General features: G+C 34.0%; 1 protein-coding gene across 18 annotated transcripts in view; it reads left to right on the top strand.

The window, feature by feature from the left end:
* The window catches only part of LOC134532050 (endophilin-A), a 167,262-nt gene extending 153,423 nt beyond the window's left edge, over positions 1–13,839 (top strand). For 11 of the 18 annotated variants that reach the window (XM_063368243.1, XM_063368301.1, XM_063368218.1 and 8 more), the window contains 3 exons: positions 1,837–1,923; positions 7,817–7,938; positions 12,513–13,839. In XM_063368243.1, the coding sequence (XP_063224313.1) occupies positions 1,837–1,923; positions 7,817–7,938; positions 12,513–12,632 (329 nt within the window). In that variant the 3' untranslated portion in view covers positions 12,633–13,839. The remainder of the gene's footprint in view (positions 1–1,836; positions 1,924–7,816; positions 7,939–12,512) is intronic. The other 7 variants (XM_063368378.1, XM_063368309.1, XM_063368368.1 and 4 more) reach the window with 1 other exon arrangement.
* Positions 13,840–24,911: the final 11,072 nt, after the last annotated feature.

Genomic DNA, 24,911 nt, shown 5'->3' with positions numbered 1-24,911 from the left:
TATTTGTTTATATTTTTAAAGTTACTATTGTGCTGTAAAAGTGTCATAAATAACAATTGTAGGTTTTATTTCTTATTGTCTCCTTGTGGTTAGACCAAACTATTAATGAAATATATTTTTTTTAAATTTTTTCATGCTTACTCTTGCAAGTTTTAAGCATATCAGACATAACATCTCCTACACCCACTCATTAATGTGTATGTACTTAACATCTTTCCCCCCCACCACTATTTATGTAGCACTTGTATCAATGTACCAAAACCAACATCCTGCCTCTTTGCAAGTATGTATGTTTTAGTTGTCTGCTCCCAAGACAAAACAAGCACATTGTGATGGTGTGTACTTGGCTAAGAGGTTACCCACGTTGTTTGACCATCTGCAAGTAAGCACCAACCTCGTAGTACTCACCTTGTCTTGCTTGCTGATTGCGTGCATTCTTATCAGTTGGTACCCATGCCATTCATGAAATGCTCCATTAAAACTGGTCTTCAGCTGCCTTGGGACAGGAGGAGGAACAAAGAAACAAAACCTAAAAGCTGTGATTCACTACACTTTTACAGCATAATAGATCGAAAAATAGAAAGTGTGTACTGGAATAATATTGAGAAGTTGTATGATTGAAGTTACATAATTAATTTTAATTTTATGTTCTTTCATCTGTGTAATTTCCATAATTTTACTATTAGCAGTAGTGCTACTTATCAAATGAAAAATTTCAATCTGGCTTCGATTTATTTAAAAAAAAAAAATTAATTAAAAAAAAATAGTATTTTTAGCTGAACTGAATAACTTAGTCACTAGTGTTGACTTTCCCTCAAAATAAATAACAGCTCCGTCAGCTATATAAAAAAAAATATTAATTTTACAAACATCACTAGGGTGGTTGGCCAGACAATGCCCGACAGTTGCAGTGCAAGTGGTGGGAAGGAGACAAGTCAAGCTCACTTACTTTTTATGCAGGTACTCGGTTGGGTTGACTACTCTACCAGCAGGAACCAAATGTTATTGATAAATGTATGAGTACAGCAAGAAATGCAGCCGTTATCCCAGTGATGAAAAAACGCAAAGCAAATCTGAAAGGTGAACGCTGTCTGTTTTGAACTGTGTGAAATTTTGTTCCCCTGTGAGGGAGATTTTTGTAAATAGTGTAGATGCTGGTTTTACCTATAAATGGCTTAGCTACATAAGGGTGAAACTGGACGTAAAGGTGAGGACTAGGATTTTGTATTCTTGGTAGACTGTGCTCAGAAATGTGTCTGAAATTGGGTACAGTCATTACTAGAACACATTTGCTATTTGTTATTTGTGTTTATTTTTTGTTGAATTAATAAACTAATGTATTGAGCAAATTTTATTATTTTTTTTAATTAGTAATTTAAAAATATTTTTTTCTGTTGGCTTTTGATTTTTTGTGTAGGCTTTTATATTCACCACTGCAGAAACAAGTACAGAGAAGAACATAATGCATTTTAATGAATTTGATTTACAATACTGACTCTGCCTTACTGTCTCTTAATTTTGTATTAGAAATAAAATTTTCACTTTCAGTAGTTATGTTAAAATATTTTTAAAAAAAACTGCTATTTTGGTTTATCAGACATTTAATGCTACAGTCTTTGCACAAAACAAATTTAGAATGTCTTTTATTTATTTATGACTGCAAAAATATTAAATTATTTGTGCAGCATTGTCTATTAATTTGTTGTCACTGTGTGGATTGGTTGTGGTTGTGATGGGTGTGATCTTGTTCCCTCCTTCTCATGTATTGTCTGCAACTAATGGAGTTTCATCTGTGTTTTTGTTTTTCTTTTCTATTACTCTGAATGTGTGGTGTAGGGACCTCTCGATCTTCTTCCCCTGTTCATCCCAAACCAAACCAACTGGAGCTGTTCCCATCTGGTAACCAACCACGCTCTTCTAATGGTAATCCATGTCTATGTGCATGCCTATGTAGCTAAGGTATCTTCAGCTCTGTTGCATGCCGTACATCATTAGTTGTCCTAGGCTATAATCTAACATTGATATTAATTATTGTTGTAGAAAGTATCAGTTTTCCATTGTAGTTCAAGATGAGTGTTTATCTATTTGCCATCTATGCTTTATTTTATAAAAATGAATTTAAAAACTATTCATTTGTGGATTTAAAATTTTCTTAGGATTGAAAGACGATAAGAAAAAAGCTTGTATGCATAGGGTTCTCTGGAAAATACAGGAAACTGAGGTAATTGAAAAGGTGTCTTAGAAACCTGGAAAACACTGGGAAATTGACACTTTCTCGGTTGTAAAACAGTTACAGTGAGAAGTATAGTTGACGCAACATAACTCCGAGCCTGGGTGACGGTTAGAAAATCGTTGTGTGTATGTGAGTCCCGACACTGGAGAAGGCAGACGTGGCGCGGCAGTGAGAGATAATGCGTAACTTGATAACAGGGGCTACACGCTACTGCACAGAGTGAAAACTTAGTCCTTCGGTGAAATCCGACGAATATGTTGGTACTTACTAAACGTTTTCGTTTACAGTTTGGATCTGAGGTTTGTGTGCATGTAGTGTATCACTTTTGTTCAGAGCCAGTGTTGCATATGTAGTGCAGTACTTCAGTAAAGTACAACTTTATACATAAAATGCCTCCAGTGTTGTCAAAAGTTAAGAGTAAAAAACTGCACTCGCAGGCGCGGGAAATCGTCTATAACGTTCTGCAGTTTATGGAAAATGAAGCGCGATTGCAGGAACCCTCCATTTCACTAGAGAAAGCACAGCTGAGAACAGCTAAGGCGACGGGTGTGTCTCGCACGACTGTACAAACAATTAAAAGGGAGGCTAAGAGGAATGAAGCTGGTGAAGGAACATCTTTCGAGACGCCCAACAAGAAGCGAAAGAAAACATGTAAACACGAACTTGACACCTTTGATGAAGCTGTGGTACGACGTACTGTGTACAATTTTTACTTACTTGAAAAACGTGTGCCGACTGTCGAAACTGTACGACGTAAACTAAAGAATGACATAAATTACCAAGGTAGCAATACAACCTTAAGGACGACTTTGAAGAAGCTAGGATTCAGGTGGCAGAAAACCAAATCGCAGCGCTTACTTTTAATAGAAAAATCAGATATTCGGCAAAAACGTATAGAATATCTCAAGAGTATGCGTCAATATAGAAACGATGAACGCACAATTATATACATGGATGAGTCGTACATATTGTCGTCTCATGTAAAAAATAAAATGTGGAGTGACATGTCCTCAAATGGTTTACTAGTGCCTGTCGCGAAGGGTCAAAGATTAATAATGATTCACGCAGGTGGCGAAAAGGGTTTTATCCCAAATGCTCTTGCAATGTGGAAGTCGCACCAGGCAACAGGGGATTATCACAAAAACATGAATAAAGATAATTATGAAAAATGGCTCACCGAACAATTAATACCAAATCTTCCACCAAACAGTGTTGTTGTGGTAGACAATGCTCCCTATCACAATGTAAAAATAAATAAAACACCTACCTCCAGCTCGACAAAATCGGAAATGCAGCAGTGGTTAAGTAAAGAGAATATTTCCTTTACTAGCGACATGCTTAAACCAAACTTGTATAACCTCATAAAGAAGCACAAACCTTCGCACGTGCAGTACTCGGCAGACAGACTACTGGTAAATAGTGGCCATACATTACTTCGTCTGCCCCCTTATCATCCGGATTTGAATCCGATAGAAAGCATATGGGCTAAAGTTAAAGGAGAAGTCGCTTCAAGAAATGTTACTTGCAATTTGGCAAATGTAAAAAAACTTTGCGAGGAGATATTTAACCGAATGGGTCCAGAAGATTGGATACCGATTTGCAATCACGTCAAGACACTCGAGAACGAATACTGGGATAAGGATGTGCGTTTTGACATTGAAATTGATAAAGTGATTGTTCAGTTAGGTGATCCAAACAGTGACAGCAGTGACGTTTACACATCAGACTCTTCGGATGGAACAGTCAGTGGCGTTGAAGAACTGAGGTAGTGCTTGGAACGTCAGTGGTAAGTGGTCAATGTTTTCTACTTTTCTCTACCTGCTGTGCAAGGTCGCCGTATCTGCTTATACCCCCTCCTCACACCCCGACCCCCCACACGTGTTGCAGTCCCTACTCCTCATGGGTGACGTAGCTCAAGCTCGGAGTTATATTGCGCCTAGTATATCTTAATGCTTTGTATTTTAATCGTAAATTTGTGCACCGTTGATGATTCTTACATGATTTTTTTATCAACATCTATTAAATGTAAAGTATAGAATAAATTTTTATTATTTTAAAGTACAATCAAATTTCTTCAGTCTTCCACCGGGTCTCACAAACTTATTGATTATCCTTTTCACTCTGGCTTAGTTGGTTACGCAGTGTTGTTGGAAATGATAACATTGGAAACTATGCATTGTGTAGGAAAACCCTTTATAGTCGATTCTGCATGTGGCACATTTCTTGTTTAAATGTGATGTGATTGATAATGTGTTATCATAATGTATCTGTTATCTTGCCAGATAAACTGATGAGATAGGGGAAAAAAAACTGTAGATGGGACTGGGAAAGCAAGGAAATCTGGGATAAATTTGGATGAAATTTAAGATTTGGGAACCATGATACTCAATATGTATATAAATTCAAATAGTCTCCAACACGAGAAAGTTATTTTTATGATCAAAACTGGTTGCATGTCAACATGCAAAATTTATTTCTTGGTCTGCTCAGTTGATGTCCTACTTGTGGTGCCAAACTGTTCATGGACTGATTGGTGAGGTTGGTGACCCTGCTGGCATAGAGCACTACATTCTGAGGTTTGCTGTATGTGAGGCTTGGTCCACGCCACCCTATAAAGCAATTACCGTGACTAATCACAATATCCATCGTGCAAGGAACCGTGTGAATTGAATCTCACCGGTGGTAGGAAAGCCACGCTGGTCCCGTGTCCTTGTGTCTGCAGTGTGTCGGCCCTTCCAGCGGCTACCATTGGTCGATTAGTGAGAATCTGAGCATGCAACGACCCTGATTTCAATGAAGGAATAATAAATAGTGATTATTCACCTCTCACACATGCATGACAATGTATCGGTTTGACCAGGACACATCTGACTGTATGTACATTTCTGCAGTGGAATTTCAACTGTGACTACCCTGTTTTACATTACTAAACAAAATAAATTTTTTTACCGTAGTACTACAGCGAAACCCCTTATTTACGTTACCGTTATTTACGTTTTCCCGTTATTTGCACTATATTCTTCAGGTCCCGTTTGGTTCCCATATAGTCCAATACAATACTTTCCCGCGAATTACGTCTCAAAAATCGAATCAATCCCGCTATTTACGTCACGTAACAACCATAAACAACCAGAAAATACCGTGGAGCTAGTAGGCAATGAACATTTTAAATAGCAAAATATACATATTTTATAACATGAAAAGTTGCTTTTATTTCTAAACATGTAATAATTTAAGCCTAGGCGTGTAAAAGTACGAGTAATTATAGCAGGAGACAATCTAAAATGCACGAGGGAAAAACGTAAACTCATGAATGTACAAACATGGCTGCTTGTAAGTTCTGATACTGTATTTATGTCACAACTTAGCCGAAATACTGGTACGAGACATAAACTTCACAAGATAAAATGAGCGGTGTCTTGGTAACTGTTTTATACGTCTTTTATAATTTGGGAAGTATTGTACAGTTGACGCCATATTTTTTAAACTAACCATTTATTTCTGGGGATCGTAAATAATTAATTATTGGTACCAAGACATCATGATAATATAAACATAAACTTGAACATGTCACGGCAGCGAGAAAACTGGTGCGTATACCAATAAACTGGTATTAGAACTGGATAAAATTGGTACACGGGAGGTGGAGCTTATATTTTTTTCCGCTAAGCTCGCATCTATTGGTTGGCGGCTGATGGCGTCATGAGTCTGGGCGGAGCATAGAGTGCGCATGCGCCGCCGCGTCGTTACAGCAGCTGACCGAGTACAATGACCTTTCTCCGCGTTTGGCGCGCTATTGACGGTAAACATTCATCAATTTGCGGCCTTTTCTTAAAAATTTTTTTACTGTGAGCAATGTGTATGTAGCCCGTATTTGTTATAAACCCTGCCGGTTGCAACTGTATTTATAATTTGGAGAGGCAAATAATCTCCTTGAACAGCCAAAAAAGCAAGCAGAAGAAAATTTCAAATTTATTTTTTAGGAAGTAATCAGAAAAACATTTTGGCTTTCATTCTTTTTTTATTTTTGTCAAATGTGGTAAATTAATAATTGATTAAATACTAAAGTAAAATTTGTTGTTAGTGTGTTTGTACCTGCATTGTAGTATGTGCTATTAAACAAAAGGAAAAAAATTCTAAATAAGGTAAACTGTACTCCTTTTTATACTTTTCCCTTTATTTACACTTTCCCGCTTTTTACACTTTTTTACTTTGTCCCCATGAAAAGTGCAAATAAGGGGTTTTGCTGTATGTCTTTATTTTATTTGACACTTAACATGCCAACCTGTACATTTTATCAATAGAAATACAATTTTTTTTTTTCTTTGCAAAAGACTCGAAAACATTTTGCACATTGAACTACTCACGAGGGGAGGTCGACTACTCGTCTTCACGAATTTCGTCCGGATTCACAGTATTGTAGGGTTCGACTGGAAATGAAAGGGACGCAAGTGTGAGCACCAGATGGCAAGCACTTAGAAAATAAATTTTTGTTGCAGATCGGTCAATACATAATCTTTTATGTTAGCGTAATTTCCAAGCAGAGATAGGCACAGCGGCAAGAGTTTGGATTTGTAATGAGAGGGTCACAGGTCTGAGAACTCTTGCGGAAACTTTTTTCTTTTGCTTATTTTCAATTTTTATGTTACTTACACCACAAATGAAACTAAATAATGCATAATGTATTGTATGTATTTTCACAAAAGGCACAGAGCATCATTATTTTAACAGGCCCATGATCATGGAAAATTTGGGATTGTGAGTAATCGTAAGTAACAAGGAATTTTAAATAAAGCGTACATTAGGACTTCATATTCTGTTGATAATGACACACTCTGTTTAGTGTGCTAAAATTTATAAATTCTTAAGTGCTAATACACCTAAATTAGTGGCAAAATATTGTGCAGGTTGTTATTAAAAGCTGTGAATGTATAAAGTTGTTGCAAATTGTTTTTACAAATTGCTCAAACTACAAATAACATACTTATCAAACTAATTTTTTAAGACACAAGAATGGAATTGGGTACATTACATATTTATTACTGTAACGTACTTAATTTAGCATTTTGTGGATGATTCTTGTGTGTGATATGAACACAGTGTTTTAACTTATCTATGCTCATATGCTATACGGGCAGTAATTTCCTTTAATTTTTGTTTTAAAATTTAAATACACTTGATTGCATGCGTATGATTGCCAACTAATCTTAGATATGTTTTTTTAATTATATGACATAGAAAACATTATAATCATGTAGCATACTAATATTCAGGAATGGAAATAATTTAAGAAATTTTGCATAAATTCTAAAGAGGTTGAGAAAGGTAAGCCAGGAACATTAATCACTGCCTATTTTGCTAGGCTTAAAAGATTTAATGTCAACTTTTTTAATAGCCCGTGATTTCATATTTTCATTATTATTGATTTTTGTACACTGAAACTGGACTGTGTTAAATAGCATATCTTCTGGAGACTAAAATCAGCAACTGCATGATTGGAATAGTTACTGAAGTTGCGGGTGGTTGAAGATGTTGAAGGATGTGAGTAGTCAGCAGTAACATGCATTACGTGTCCTCCGCTAGCATCACCGCTGCCATCGCCCATGCGGTCGCCCGCCCGGACGCCCATGACGTCGAACAAAGGTCCGTGCTGTACCGCGCTCTACGACTTCGAGCCCGAGAACCCTGGCGAACTTGGCTTCAAGGTATTTTCCTGTGACACCACATTACGTAGAGGTAGTTGCTTCCCAGAGAAATGCACAGTTTAAAAAAAAAAAATTTTAAAAAAATAACAATGTGTGTGTGTGTATTAATTTTTTTTAATGGTAAATATTTACTTGGGCGGTATTTCCGGAAAAAAAATGTTAAAAATCCAAAAATACCTTTATTTTATGCTCTTCAACTTCCTCTTTTCATTAAAAGTGGCGGAGGTAAGAAATTCCAAATACTTTAGGAGATATCGAATTTTTAAATTTCATCATATGTAGTTGAGCGGTATTTGCAAAAAAAAAAGGTAAATATGTATTGTACGGATTAGCGCCAAAAAAAATCGTACAAATATGAAATAACTTTCATTATATGCTCTTATACGTCCTCTTTTCAGAACCGCCTGCGGAGATAAAAAATTCCAATTACTTTTGGAGATATCGCCGTTCTTATTTTGTAATACAAGGCCTATGTAATCATTCAACAGACGCCATTTTATATTTTGCCGTGTGTGCGTGAATGCCTAAATAACAGAAATTTTCCATTAGGTAAGGTTAGTTACATGATAAATACTTCAAAATAAACGGAAATTAAAAATAATATCAATTAATTTTACTTGTATAGTTTTAAGTATTTATAATGTAACTGACCTGACCTAACAAAACGGGACAAAGGTAGATTAGGTCAGGTCAGCTACAGTATAAATACTTTGAAACTGAACGGACATTAAAAATAATAAAAATTAATTTTAATGGTTGTTTAGTTTTAAAGTATTTATAATGTAGCTGACCTGACTTAACAAACCGGGAAAAAGGATGAACAGTAGGAACTCACGTAATTTTCTTTTTATGTGATGTAGTCGTTCAACTACGTCGCGAAAAAAAAAATAATAATACTTGTAAACAAGCAACAATGGTGAACGCGGGAAGCCTACGATTCACTCATCTTTCTGGACATACCCGAATACTCACGTTGGCAAGCCTTCTTTCAACAGACGAGAGGCGCCCGATCGTGCATCTTCGGTTTTTTTTGTTTGTTCATTGTAAATAAATATGCAACTCATGAAAACTAATGGTCAATTAGGTTATGTTAGCTACATTATAAATACTTCAAAACATTGTGGATGGTTGATTTGGTTAGGATAGCTACATTAAAAATACTGTGAAATCATGTAAACGGTTTCCTAGCGCTGGATAGCTACATATTAAAATGTTATTTGCTAAGCAACCATAAAATGATTTTACAGTTTTTTTAATGTAGCTATACTTACCTAATATAACCAACCATCTACAATGTTTTAAAGTATTTTTAATTACTTCTTGCTAATTTTAAGAAAAGAAGGCTTGCCAACGTGAGTATTTGGGTATTTCCAGAAGGATGTGTGAATCGTAGGCTTCCCGCTTAACGCCGCATCAGTGCACAACATGAAAATTAAAAAATTCCATATCTCCTAAAGTATTTGGAATTTCTGATCTCCGCCGGGTTTAATGAAAAGAGGAAGTTAAAGAGCACAGAATAAAGGTATTTTCGGATTTTTAAAAAAATTTTTTAAAAAAATCGCCAAAAAATTTACATTAAAAAATTCGATATCTCCAAAAGTAATTGGAATTTTTTATCTCCGCAGGCGGTTCTGAAAAGAGGACGTAAGATAGCATATAATGAAAGTTATTTCATATTTGTACGATTTTTTTTGGCGCTAATCCGTACAGTACATATTTACCAAAAAAAATGTTAAAAATCCGAAAATACCTTTATCATATGCTCTTAAACTTCCTCTTTTCATTAAAATCGGCGGAGATAAGAAATTCTAAATACTTTAGGAGATATCGAATTTTTTAATTTTGCAATACAAGACCTGTGGAACCATTCGAGCGGCGCCATTTTTGTTATTTTGCAGTGTGTTCGTGAATACGTGAATCGTGAATGCGTAATTAATAAAATGGTTGATTAGGTCAGGTCAGTTACATTATTAATACTTTCAAACTAAGCCGACATTAAAAATTATTTTGTGAATTAATTTTAATGGCTGTTTAGTTTTAAAATATTTATAATGTAACTGACCTGACCAAACAAACCCGGACAGAGGGTGAACAGTAAACTAAAATGGTCGATTAGGTCAGGTAAGTTACATTATAAATACTTTCAAACTAAGGTGATATTAAAAATAATGTGAATTAATTTTAATTATTCTTTAGTTTTAAATTATTTATAATGTAACTGACCTTACCTAACAAACCCGTAACAAAGGATGTACAGTAACAACTGACGTAAATTTTTTTGTTACTTATTACTTGCGCAACAATATCAAAATAACAAATAAGACTTTAAAATTAGAAACGTTAAAAACTCACCTAAGTTGGAGGCGGTAATTAAACACCGTTTTAAACAATAATTGAACTAAATAATCACGTATTAGTTCATTTGAATTCTGGCCTATCACGAACAATCACGTGACATCATTATCCAATAAAAAAATAGATACTCGTACGTAAACAAGAAACAATGGTGCACGCACGCCACAGGAATGCGCTGGTTTTGTGCTGAAATTTAAAAATTCGATATCTCCTAAAGTATTTGGAATTTCTAATCTCCGCCGCTTTTAATGAAAAGAGGAAGTTGAAGAGCATATAATAAAGGTATTTTCGGATTTTTAACATTTTTTTTCGGAAATACCGCCCAAGTAAATATTTACCTTTTTAATCTTCAAATTGTTGTGTATTGTTATTTGTATTGGTTATTTTAGAAATTTTCATACCGTCAGTAGTACATAACATAAATCTAAAAAATTTTGTTAGCCTGTCTGCTCCTTGGCACAGTACCAAGTTGCCAGGTATAAACAGGTGAGTTTGCATTGGTAATTTACCCTCATTTGTTTCATTGAAATATCTATCAAAAAGTCAAGGTAATTTTATTGCGTTATTGCGAACCTGGTGGCATTGGAATGCCTAAGCAAAGGTGGTCCAGGCTGTGGTTGCCAAGGTTTAAAGTACGAACATTTGAGTCAGCGAGTGGGGTGCCAAGAAACACAGATGGGTGTAAAAAGAGTATGAATATTTTCATTGAATGTTTAAACTTATTTTAACAGTGTTGAATAATAAATAATATCAACAAGGAGACTTGTAACGATAAACAATCTCTCTCTCTCTCACCTCCCCCCCCCCCCCCCCCCCCCCCCTCTTGATCCCCAGTAACCAGTTAACTGGCTGAAGTGGGAGGTTTTTTTTTTTTTTTTTTTCAAATTAATTTATTTATATGTATTGTGAAAAATTATCCTTTTTCTCCTCCGCACCAAAGCTGGCCAAAATATTCTAAAACCGAGCCTTAAATGGAGGATATTATCTAGGTGTACTTGATTAACTGAACAAACACTGGCGTAGGAAAAGATTTTAATTTATGAAATGAAAAGAATTGTTATTTATCATCAAAAATTTTGAAATTATGAAATATTTATCAAGATTTAAATATAAAGTAAACATCATTTCACATGTAAAGTTGCCCACTTTGTAGTTTATTGTAGTCATTTGAGTTGTGAGTACTTTGTCTTTAATATGTCTTTTAAATGTATGATCTTACAATCGATAATGGAGATGTACTTTTATTAGAGATTCACCTTCATAGTTCACCAGTTAAGCTTTACATTTGATGCTGCCTTATGTTCTTTGTTGTCTTACATCTTGCAGAGAGTCATCTTCATGGTAATCTAATGTTGGAGATCATTGTACCTTTGATGTTGTTACATTATGTTGTCCCACTAATGAATTACGTATTTTAAGAAATCTTAGATTCTAGGTAATCTTGTACAACTTAATGGCTTTGATGCTTAACATTAATAAATTGAAATTTATGGTTTAAATACTAATCTATTCACTGATTAGGAGAGCTAATAATGGGCTCCAGTCTAGTACTGAATTTTCATGTAAACCAAATGGACATTTGTTGGGAACTAGAATAGTCTTATAACTCAGAAGTGTTTGTTTCATCGACATTCATTAGGAAATGTGTGTGTTTGTTTGTGTGTGTTTGTTTGTGTGTGTTTGTGTGTGTTTGTTTGTGTGTGTTTGTTTTGTGTGTGTTTTGTGTGTGTGTTTTTTTTTAAATTGGAAATGAAGGTCCTTAATGTCTTGATTCTGACTGCACTCAAGAATATTCACACAATTATAAGAGTGAGTTATGAATCTGCACATAACTATACAGTCATTGTTGACATGCATTCCCGTCCTATGTTCTCTCACCTCCGTGGAATGGTTTTGTATACTTCTATTTTGTAAAATAAAGGCAAAAAAATAATTTCTTTGGCCATGTGGACTTAATATGTCAACACTGAGGCGAGGCAAGACGTGAGGATGCATACCTATCCCTGGCACTCCATGACTGTGGAACACGGAGTGCATACCCAAGTAGAGAGTGTTTCGTGGAGGTCTCTTTTCTGTGCAGAACTGTGGAAAATATTTCCTATTTCACTGGAGGTTATTATTTCATTGCCATCAAAACTTGTGTGTAGGTAGGTAGCCGTGACAAACAAGCACAGATTTAGCTGTGCTGCTGCTTCCACTAGTTTTGTGTGTGTTTCCAGGAAGGTGAGACGATTACCTTGCTGAGCAAAGTTGACGAGAACTGGTTTGAAGGGAGCATCCACGGCCGAACCGGTTATTTCCCGGTATCTTACGTGCAAGTGGTGGTACCCTTGCCATAAATCCATGTTTCTCGCTTTCTTGGTGTGTGTGTTTTATCTTTGTTGCCATGTGATAACAGTCTCGTCAAAACTGTCTGGACAAACTCACGTTGTGTAAGAGTAGCATTGAGTTCTGCATCGACTGTGTGTTCTTGTTGCCCTTACGTTTGTATTTTGAGATTAGCTGAATTTATTGTAATCTTAGGAAAGGGGTTATGTTTTCAATTACACAATATTGCAATGATTTGATAATTCTCTACAATTCTCGACTGAGTAAAAAGGAAAGCATGAAATAATTGTAAGCAAAGCAAAATGGTTTTTTGGTAATGATAAATATAATATTTTTGCTAGCATTTCAAAAATTGTTTATCTGCTAGACTATGAACATTTCAGTGAACATTTTATTGAAATATGTAATTTGCAATGTTAAAGTGGCTTATTTTGGTGTTAAGATGTGTTCATGAGTCATAGAATATTTTTTTTTGCTGCATTGTGATTATTTTATTTATCCCCTTTTTTCTTTTGCGTAGAAATTTTTTAATCAAATCAAAATTATTTTAAATGGCAAATGCAATCAAAATTTTATTGAATGGTCACTTGTACGTAACATCAGTAACCTCTCCAGGCAAAGGAATTGTAGAGTATATCTGTAGAACTATTTTGTAAGTAGCATTATTTTGTAGCATTTAATATGTTGCAAGGTAGTGTGACAAACATGAAAGCAACTGTGGTGTTGAAGATTCTGCCATTGTTTGGATTAGAACCTTCCTTCCCTTATCAAAAATTATAATTTCAGTGTGCATAGAAAAATTTTAATTACCTTGTGAGCCTTTAATTACATTGTGTATTAAATTTTTTTAATGAATTTACTCCATAGTGAGAGTTTCAGTGATATTTTATTTTTATGTAAAAATGTTTTAATTAGTTATATAGATTTATTTTTATAGCATTTTAGATATGTGATAATGTGTTTAAAAACATTTTTAACTTTCTAAGTAAACAACTTTTAAATAAGGATGGGGAACTCCTTTTGCCTTTTGAGATAAATTTTATAGGTAATTATGTATAAATATAAAATACTAATCAAACGTGTGTGTTCACTATTTATTTGTTGTTGAGCTTTGTCCAGGCCGGGTTTGACGGCGCTGTTTATGAAATTGTGTGATTTGCGTCACAATATGTACTTGTACAGTCATTTATGTTATGTATAAATGATTTGGAATACTCTGCTGTTTGCAGTTGTTGTGTTGTGTTTACTGTTTTCCAAACCTCATCCAACGAGCCAATAAAAGTCAATTGTCATAAAACTTGCGCTTTGGGGTTGATAACTTTGGTGAGCGCTGTTAACCTCGTTGTGAACGCATTCTCACAAAAACTACATTCATTCATAACTTTGGTACATTTTTTATCATGTATAGAATTTCAACTTTTTTTTAAATTTTAAGTAACATTTAGCTACCGGAATAAATAAAATCATGTCTTGGTTATGCAATATACTTGGTATTAATCAAATAATTGATAATAGTCCTTTTTTTATTTGAAGAAGGTGAGTAAAACCTCCATATAACGAAACTGAAGGGACAATATTTTTTGTGTTTAATGTAGAAAGATTCTTTAGGATGTGAAATCAAAAAAGACTATAGTACCAGATTTTTTCCTTTTCGTGTACCCATTACTAGGGACAAGATTATGTGGTGGGTTGCTATAAAACTGAAAACAACACCAAAACTATGCCAATACACCATATAACACCGTGTTAGTACACCACAAAGCATGAAATGCAATTAAAATCGTGAAACTAATCAGCATTTTCAATCAAAAATTAACTCAAAGGACAAATACCTAAATTTTCAAATATTAAAATCAATGGAAGTAATTTATTTTTCATGAAATTTGAACCACAATTTAATAAAGAAAGATTGGAAAAAGTTTACTTTTTTTTTTAAATTCTAAAACTATTATTAGTTACTCATTTTTACATTGACCGAAGAACATTTTTCAAAAACAGAAATAATAAATAGATATATTTCATTTGTTGTGAAAAGTTAAGACATGCTTATTACAAACCGTTATTTTGAAAAGGGGCATCATTTATCAGTGAAAATGACACTGTTTTGTAAAAATTAATATCCTGGAATATTTAAGTTTAAAATTTGTTCAGTAATATGCTAATTTTTGATTTAAAACACCACTCTCTCCTGTTTTAAAAAATAAATTGGTCTGAAAAAAAAACATAACGATTTGTCTCTACCCATTACTTATAATGTGATTTGATATTTAATGAATGCTGTGAGGGTTGAAATGCTGTCTGTAAGATAACTTTTCATTGTGCTTATGCAAACGGTGTTCATTATATAGAGGTTTCACTGTATTAATCAAAGAATATTTAATTCTTATGAATTAAATTCTGTTTAATACTAAAAGTGTCATTTATGGAATTGTCCCAACTATGGTAACTGAATATAGATCAGATTTTTGTATGTGTTATAGATTCAATGTATTACAGCCATTCATGTATATATATAATATATCATTCCTCTAGCGAGTGTAGTCCTGTATGTGTAGAGATAATTATAAAATAATGTACATTTGTGTGTGAAAATGACAGATTTAAAATAATTGCTAATGGTTAATGATTTACATATGTGTATGCTTTGTTGAAAAGATTTCAGGTGTACATTGTATGTACATTTATGCATTATATAGTGATTAACAGTTATTTAATTAGCAGATTTTGATGATTTAAATTAATTTATTTTTATGCCTAAAGCATCCATGAAATACAACAATGAATAGTTTAGCTATGGCATTATTTTGGAAAATGCACTATACAAGTTGTAGGTCTTGCGTAACATCTATAAACAATACAAACATGTTTGCTAGTTCTACTGGTTTTCTCCACTAAATTCTTTATTGGTATAGCAATAGTTTTGACAACTAGCATACTTACATGTATAGTTGTGGAAATAATCCTTACCTAAATCTTAAGTTAATACTGTTTTTGCATAGTGAACTAACTTACAGTAGTAAATAAATTGAGATGTGTGGGCACATTGTAGTGTGAAATTTGTGTCTGACAATATTGGGGAGACCAGACAATACCTATTTAAACAAAAGACTCTTCATAAGCTAGATTGTCATTATTTTTCAAACGTAGTTTAGAGCAGTGCTGCAATATTTTTATGAGTGTTGGATGTTGGTCTAAAGCTACATTTGCAGTAGTCAAATTCTTTAAATATTGTTACTCTAAAATTATATTTATTCATAAATCAGTCTCTCTGGTGTCTGATCTACTGCACTACGTTAACTATTATTTTTTTTTAGGATTTTTAAACTGTATTCCAACTTTTGTATATTTGCGATTTCCTGTTGTGTTTGGTTAATGATTTGTATAGTAGTGTGTGTGTTTTTTTAGTCTCTGAACTAAACACAACCTTATGTTAATATTTAAAATACGCTTTTCCATTCATGTAATTATAATTGCATGTTAAGTTCATGTACTTTAGTAAGTTTGGGGCATATTTTTTAAGAACCCTCAATTCCTGTTTATGTTAAACATATACGTAGTTCTTTTTCAAATGTAATAAGGGAACATGCATTTAGTCTGTCAAATATGCGACATGTTATATTTTTTTGTGAATAAAATGTAGAGATAGTTTTATATCTTGTCCAAAGTTTTATTTGGTTTTTGTAGTGATGACTGCCAATGAAATAAGTATAACAATTTTAATTTTTTACGCGGCAAATCAGAAAGGTTATACAACAAATATGTAAAAGAATTATATTTTTTTGTTTACTATTCAAGAAATTTTAATCTGTAAACTAAAAATAAAGTGCTTTTACAATAATTTGCCAGATGAATTGATCTAACTCTACTCTAATGCATAATGATTTCTTGTGCTCACCCAATTGGGTTTAAGCGTAACTAAGGAGCAATAAATGTTTGACTTTGGTAAAGTTATATTTTCATGTACGCACGTCATTGTATATATCTTCAGTACCCTATATCATTGTCAATGGATTGATGAGCCAAATAGAGCCTTCTTGTTTTTTCATACAGAGTTTAGAAACAACTTGTTATTGTGAATATACTTGCTAATACTCAAGGCAGTGTAGTTTGTCTGTAGAATTATTATTAAATGTCTTCTTGAGCATATCTGTACCAAATACTTCTACGTGGTAATACAATTTCATGAAAAATTTAGCGCTGTGGTACCTAGGATTTAGATAGCCTACCTTGAATTGCTCAACTCCTAACATTCTATTGTGATTGAAATTAATACATAATAAAGGGAATTTTCCCATTAAAATGGTTTGGCTCATTATTCCTTAAAATGTTATGAACTTAAAGATGTTTAACATTTTCTCACTCTATGAACTTTGGATGGTGCATATATTAAAAGTTGTTACATGTTGGAAAATTGATTGACAACAATATTGTGCTTCAGATAAATATTTTGTTGCATATTCAATGATCTCGTCAACATTTGTATTGTAATTTTGTGAAGAGCAAGTTAATACTGTTAAAAAAATAATAACTGTTTTGTTGGCATGTGTGTACTTTTTTATTTAACTCTACACAATTATAAACAATTAGTAGGGGAAAGTGGGGTAAAACCGGGTATCAAAGAGTTTTGGACTTATAAAACCATCATTAAGTACTGAATGGATTTTGTAAATTAGCAACATTTAGTGAGACATCTGATGTATCAAAAACCTAATATAGTTGAAATGAAATACTATTGTCTTGGATACAAAAAAATATATATATTTGAATATACAACAATTTTTGATTTTAGCAAAGGGTGGGGTAAAACCGGGTACCTACGAGAAAACTACTAACATGTCTCGTAGTGATGAGATTTCTATATGAAATTCACACTTTACACTCTAAATTTTAAGAAAATGAATTCACATAACTACATATTTAAGGCAAATATATCTAGAAATCAGCATTAAAAAAATAAAAGAAACATTCCTTATATGTTCACTGCAATTTCAATGAGCCAAATATCTTCACACTAAGCACTGTATCCAGCCTTCTACTTACACTAAAGATACTGAATTCAGAAAAGGTTTAGATAAATATTGTGGAAAATGAAAACATTATTTACGGCAAATCTGACTAGAAACATTGGTGCAAAAATCACAAACATAATTTTTACTCAAATGGTGTCCACTGCACTCTTCATGAGCCCAATCTCTATACACTGAGCATTGTATCCATTCTTCTCCTGATCGTGAATACACAAACAATTCATTGCAAAACATACAGGCTGTGGTATCTTCTTCCTCTGACGACGAACTCACTTCAGCATTGGATGATAACCACTCTTCCTGATTCTTCGTTTGTCATTTCTTTGACTTTGTCTTCTGCTCAACTTCAAAGAGCTTTCTTCGTTTCGGAGGCCTAAGATGTTTTGAATTGGCCAAATCTTCAAGTTCATTTTTATATGGAGTTGAAGTCAAAATTACAGTTTTCCTTCTTTTTTGGTTGGCTATCAATTTTGGTTGTTCATTTTGCTTGGGAAGTGGCCTGAGCATGTGAGGAGAAATCTTGAAAGCTGATTCTTCACCTTTTGATGTTGATGTCTGAGCTATGTCAATCAGTTCTAGGCCTACAGATGCTAAAGGTGGAGCGGTGTCACTTGTAGGCCTAGATGCCGAAGGCAGAGCAGTGTCACTTATATGCCTAGATGTTGAAGCCAGAGCAGTGTCGCTTGTAGGCTTATATGCTGAAGGTGGAGCAGTGTCACTTGTAGGCCTAGATGCCGAAGGCAGAGCAGTGTCACTTATATGCCTAGATGTTGAAGCCAGAGCAGTGTCGCTTGTAGGCTTATATGCTGAAGGTGGAGCAGTGTCACTTGTAGGCCTAGATGCCGAAGGCAGAGCAGTGTCACTTATAAGCCTAGATGTTGAAGCCAGAGCAGTGTCGCTTGTAGGCTTATATGCTGAAGGTGGAGCAGTGTCACTTGTAGGCCTAGATGCTGAAGACGGAGAAGTGTCACTTGTAGGCCTAGCTACTGAAGGCCGAACTTGTATTAAGTTTTCTCCAGCAGATGATTGTACTAATTCATCTCATGACTGTTCTCGATGATGATCTGCTGTTTGAATGGTATTGTCAGTGATTTCTGCAGGAGCATACAGATGATCGGGAATTGCATTTCGGTTAAATGGGTATATTCCAGTTTTTTCAAACCCACTGACAGCAGTTTGCATTACACATGCTCTTAAAAATGCACCTCTGAACAATTTTCCCACTTCATATATAGTCACTTGTCGTCCAGGATGTTCAAATAGCCATTTCCGAACTTCCTGCTCATAATATGCACTCAGAGGGGCCATTAATGACACGCCATTTGGTTGTAAGCTGTGTGTACAATGTGGAGGGAAACACAAGATGACAACACGATTTTCCCTAGCTAGGTTGACAAGTTCTAAACTTTTTGTGTGGGAAGCATGACCATCAAGAAGTAACAACACAAGTGTTTCAAATGACGGATGTGTAAATTCTATGAATTTCTTGAACCATATAATAAAAGATTCCTTCTGGATCCATTCACTTTGATGGTAGACAGCAAAGGAGCCAGGGGGTGTGTCATCCATTAGCTTGAGGTTTTCTTTCTTCCTTGGGAAGACACATAGGGGGCATGAAGTTGCCTGCTGCATTCATGCATGTCTTAACTGTCACAAGGATGCCTCTTTCAGATGATGACAAACACCCTACTTGCTTTTTTCCACGAAGAGCTAGAATTCTTGAAGGTTTGTTAGGTACTGTCATAAATGCCTGTCTCATCAACGTTATAGACATTGTTGGGAGAGAATTTGTATTTTTCATAAAGTAATTCCTAGAGATCATAAAACTTTCCAACTGACACACGGTTGAAACATGTTGCACGTGCAACTGAAGTTTTCTCTGGATTTCTCAATGAGAGTTCTTTGTGCCTTTGTAAAAAACCATACAGCCAATCCTTCCCTGCTTTCCTTTTTTCTTTACTAAATGTGTTCAGAATGTTGTTACTTTCAGCTAACTGAAACGCAAGCTCACGAACATCAGCCAAAGTAAGACCAAAAAGCCTCTCTTCAAAAAACAAAATAAACTCGACGAGTTCTTTTTCTTGTACCGCAGAGAACACTGTTATATAACGACCCAACTTCTTTTCGGCAGCTGTTTGTGGTGATAAACTCTCTTGACGGGCCTTCCGAACTCTATCCTCAAGTGTAGACTGTGGAACACCATACGCCTGTGTTTTCTTGTAGCCCATTGTTCCTTCTAGCACACCTTATATAGCACCTGACATACTTTTTGTCCAATTCGCCCTACAAGTTTTTCTTACATAATGACGTGGCATCCTGATAACCTGATGAAAGAAGGAAAAAAAGACAATTTAAAATTAGAAAGAAAAATTCCGTTATAATTTATGCACATGTGAAATTAAAATTCTTAAATAAAAACGAATATAAATATTAATTACATTAAATAGAGTACACTTATTTTTCCCACTCACAATATAAGGCTGTAAGGCATTTGCAATTACAAATTGGTTACATTTCTACAACAAAGTCGCCAGGGTTAGGGTAAAACCGGGTATCCGGTTTTACCCTACCTGTGTGTACCCGGTTTTGCCCCATGCTACAACCTACAAAAAATATGGCGTCCCTTTCCACACAAAGCATGATAGAAATTTTATCAACTATGCAAAATAATCTTCTGAAAATATTGAAATCATGCATATACCGTATTGGTCCGAATATAAGGCGACCATTTTTACATAAACGAGAGATGCAAAAATTGGAAGTCGCCTTATTTTCGCACCCAAGACGTCAGAACCGCAAACATTAGTTCCAAGCTGAAAGCTACAGTAGAAACATTGTTTAATAAAACGTTCACAATTTTTTATATTAACTAAAACGTTGTTACCTCACACGGAGAAAAACGATAAATCCACCTAATATTGCAGTAATTCACAATTGTTTGAAGTTGAAAATTAAAATATTTGTTCTTGAGTAAAAACGTGAATGTTGAAGCATCTCAAAATGGCAACCTTTTATGTCATAATTCATATTTGTACTTTGTGTACAATCGCGTGTTAACATTTACGGTAATTTATCTTCAGATTTTTAACGGTAATATTTGTACTAAAATATCACAGTTATTTTCAGAACGATTGTTTACGTTTACAAACATTTCGGATGTAATGTATGGAAATTCACGGCTGCCAACTGTCTTTCCACAATATTTCTTTGTTGTAAAACGAACATTGCCGAACACGCACGAAGACGCCATATTAACAGGAATTTGGTACGTTGCTTCAAAAGCTATTTTAATAATCCACTCTTTATTTATGTAAAAACCTTTCATAATTATAATAGATTATTCTTTCAAATTCATAGAACAGACTCTCTCTGTCAGAGAGTAATATGGCAAATATACGCGGTCACGTAACCGAAGTTATTCTTGGCCGTATGCTTCATCATGTCAGCTAGCCACTTGTTTTGTTCCGGCAAGATGCATTCTTTGTTTGCTTTTTTTACGTTTAACACACTACTAAATAGTAATACGCCTTGTTCTGTGGTAATATGTAGCTTAAGTCAAACGGAAAGTTAAATGCTGTATTTTAAGAGGGATTAATAGCCATTGTAAAAATTTTAAATTCGTAGATACAGTAAACTGTGAAAAATGAACAATCACACATCGGTGGAACGGCGGGGAATGAGCCCTAGACAAATAAACAGCTCTGAAGATGACAATTATGCAGCTTCATTAGAGTAAACATACGAAAAAATTTCTAGTGTAATACTTAAAAATGTAAAAATTTTCTAATTGTTTTCTTTTGACTTTTAGGGTAGGCCATTCAAACTTATTTTAAATAAGTAATGTGATAAATATAAATTAATTGTTATACATAAATGCAAAAACCATTTATCAACACAAAATGTATGTCTAATGAATTTTCACATTAATTTCTACCAAAAATTATTTTTACATTTGTTTGGCCTCCTGAAACTGCAGGTCGCCTTATATTCGGGGTCGCCTTATATTCGGGCCAATACGGTACTTACCTCAAACAAAGAATCGCAGTGGGATATTTATATCCTAAAACCAAATCATCGAAATATCAGAAAGCTATATCACGTAAACTTAAAACACACGCAGAGTTCGTTTCCGCAACCCGACGCGACTGTAACTCGAGACACACTATTGCAGCTCCTGGAACGAGTTCATGCCACAGCCACGAGATAGCAGCACTAACTTCGGCGAAACACCCCTACCCGGTATGACCCGCCTACCTGGTTTTACCCCACTTTTCCCTATAGGTGTAGGAGTACTCAAAATTTAATTTTGGTATTAATCTTTGCTCGTGTCTTAGCTGCAAAGTAGTGATGTGTTGGTCCCAGTTCCTAGCAATCCAGGCTGTTCAACTTGCAGAGCAGCACTCTCGCTTCCTCTTGTCATCAGAATGAGCTGTCGGTGGAAAGGTTACCTTTCTGAAAGCCATGTCTGTGTTAGAAATTAGGGATGAGTCGAGTCCATATTTCTTTGATTCCAAAATCATAATTTCCCTCGGTTCCAGGTTCAATTCAGATTTTACTTTTTTCTGGATAAAATTGTGGAAATTCAAGCAGAAGGTAAACTAAAAAATGATACTTAAGAAGTCTAGATATACGTATATTTTCTTAAAATTACGTTTGAAAAGCTTACAAGTATTGCAAAATACATAATTAAAACTGATCAAAATCTTTTTTTTTTTTTTGTGAAATTTCTCTTTTGTAATGAACTTTTAACAGTCCTAGTTGTTGTGTTTCAATGTATGTCTGTTAACGTTTACATTGAAATTAAAACAGCAACTGATTATGATATATTTTTCTCTTTTTCATGATTCCAATTCACAATAGATTTAATAACAACATAAGCAATCATGTAAACGGCAAAAGAAACATCAACACAAAATTTGAAAAATGTGCATTTTGTGCAAAAATTTGTTTACACACACGGAGCAACATGCTAGTCACAAAAATAAATCTTTGGCATTCAATTTAATGACTTTATATACACGTGAATCCAACTTTTAACTAACTTCTTTTAAGCGAAAAATATATATGTAAATGTATCAAAAATATAACATGAAATTAGCTTTAGTATATGAAAGACAAAAAAAAAAGTTTATTACAAATAACACTGTTGGTCAGCCTGAGTTAAATTATTTACTTCAACATGGTCATGGTTGCACGTCGATGTTGGAAGTGAAAGGTATTATTTACGAGTGGAGAGAAAAGTTACGTTAATGTTGTATTTATAAAATAAAGCTGTTATATTGATTGACGTGAGTTTAAAATGTTTGGATAGTAGTTGCGGACAAATATAGGTGATTGCTATTTTGATCTAACCTTAAAATAATTTACTGCATTTTTAGTATGAGAATTAGTGCTAGGTGAGCTGCATGAACATTTATCAGCTTACTGGCCAGAAAGTATGCATTTGTGTTAAGAATCAATTTATGTGAATCTTATTTACATCCAAATTATCAACATTCTTACAAACTTACCATTCTAAATATGATACTATTCCTTATATGGTACATTTCCAGTGTTGTTAAAAGTACTCGGAAAAAGTAATTGGGCTCAATTACAATTACTGTGGTGATAATGTAACTAATCACAAATAAAAATTACTTTATATAGAAGTAATCAGTAAAATTACAATTACAATCACAATTACTTTCCGCTACCATTTTAAAACTAACCTACGATTCAATTTTTTTTACACTTTGTTACGTTAATAAACATACATACATATATGTTTTCTTAAAAAAAAGATTTCATGTAATGATTAAATTTATTATCTTTAATTAAATGAATAATATTTGAGGACAAATTTGCTTGAATAACATCAAAAGACTTCATACAAGTAGCTACTTGTAATAAAAGTAACACTCTTTAAATTTTGAAATTGACCTTACTAAACAATTGCATTTTAAAGTTCTGATCAGAAAGATTCCCTCTCTTGATGGCAAAAACATCTTTACCAACACTAAAAACACGCTCAACGGGAGCACTTGACGGTAGCGATGTGTTAAATTTTAAAAATGCAGATTTTAGGATAGGGTAATGTTGGAGACACTGCAAGTCACTATGGATCTTCATTTTTGATCATAGATGTTGTGCATACGATCGTAGCACTACAAGCGTAAAATTATAAACTTTACTAATACAAAAATTGTATGATCTTGTTCTTAATTGTATTCATTATACTTCCGAGAATAAAAGTAACGGCAAGTAAATATAAAGTATCGATTACCTTAATGTATCGATTACATTTAATGTTATGTATTCCGATTACAAGTACGAATTACATTTTTTAAATGTAATTCGTTACAAGTATAAATTACTTGAAAAGTAATCGTTACAAGTAATCCGATTACTTGTAATTCGTTACTTAACAACACTGTACATTTCCTCCTTGCAGCTTGAGAATCGACGGTTCAGATTCCAGGTAGAATTGGTGGAATCAAAGCATCGAAGAATCGTCATGACCATCCTTAATTCTTGCATTTCATTGTTATTAACAACGCAAATAATGTAGAATATAATGTACTGGGTATGGTGGCTGTTTTCATAATTATGATTTTAATTCTATTTTTTTATTTTTTTTATTTATGAATTTGCAGTCATTTAGCACGTTGACATATTTATGTTTATGTTGATCTATTTTACAAACACACAAAATATTACTTCTTTGCAAGAGCTTTTCTCAAAATTTTGTAGAATTCGCTGCAGTAACAACTGTTTCTCTAAATGGACTTTGAATATCCTTTTCCACTATGATTATTCATACAGTGCGTCGTTGAAAAGAAATTCGTCTTATTTTTCCATCTGTGGCTGAAAATAATAATGCTGCAGTAACAACTGTTTCTCTAAATGGACTTTGAACATCCTTTTCCACTATGATTATTCATTCAGTGCGTCGTTGAAAAGAAATTTGTCTATTTTACCATCTGTGGCTGAAAATAATAATGGTGCATGTGAAGTGAAGAAAAATGAACTATTGATGAATAAACACTGAGGAAGCACCATAGTTCACACACACAGACACACACACACACACACACACACACACAAAATAGTTACCTTAAGAGCTACAGTAATTACCATAGTTATTATAGAAGCGCAATAACTACTACAGATGCACCATAATTACCACAAATAACCTGGTATATTGGGCAAATTAAATGCTACGCACTGGTATTTTCTCCCCAAGCATAAGCACAATGATACCGTACATACACCCTGAATATTCTT

Source organism: Bacillus rossius, chromosome 1 (assembly GCF_032445375.1).
Source record: "Bacillus rossius redtenbacheri isolate Brsri chromosome 1, Brsri_v3, whole genome shotgun sequence".
Taxonomy (NCBI): domain Eukaryota; kingdom Metazoa; phylum Arthropoda; class Insecta; order Phasmatodea; family Bacillidae; genus Bacillus; species Bacillus rossius.
Note: the sequence above shows the minus strand (reverse complement) of the source record. Positions and strands in the feature narration are given on the sequence as shown.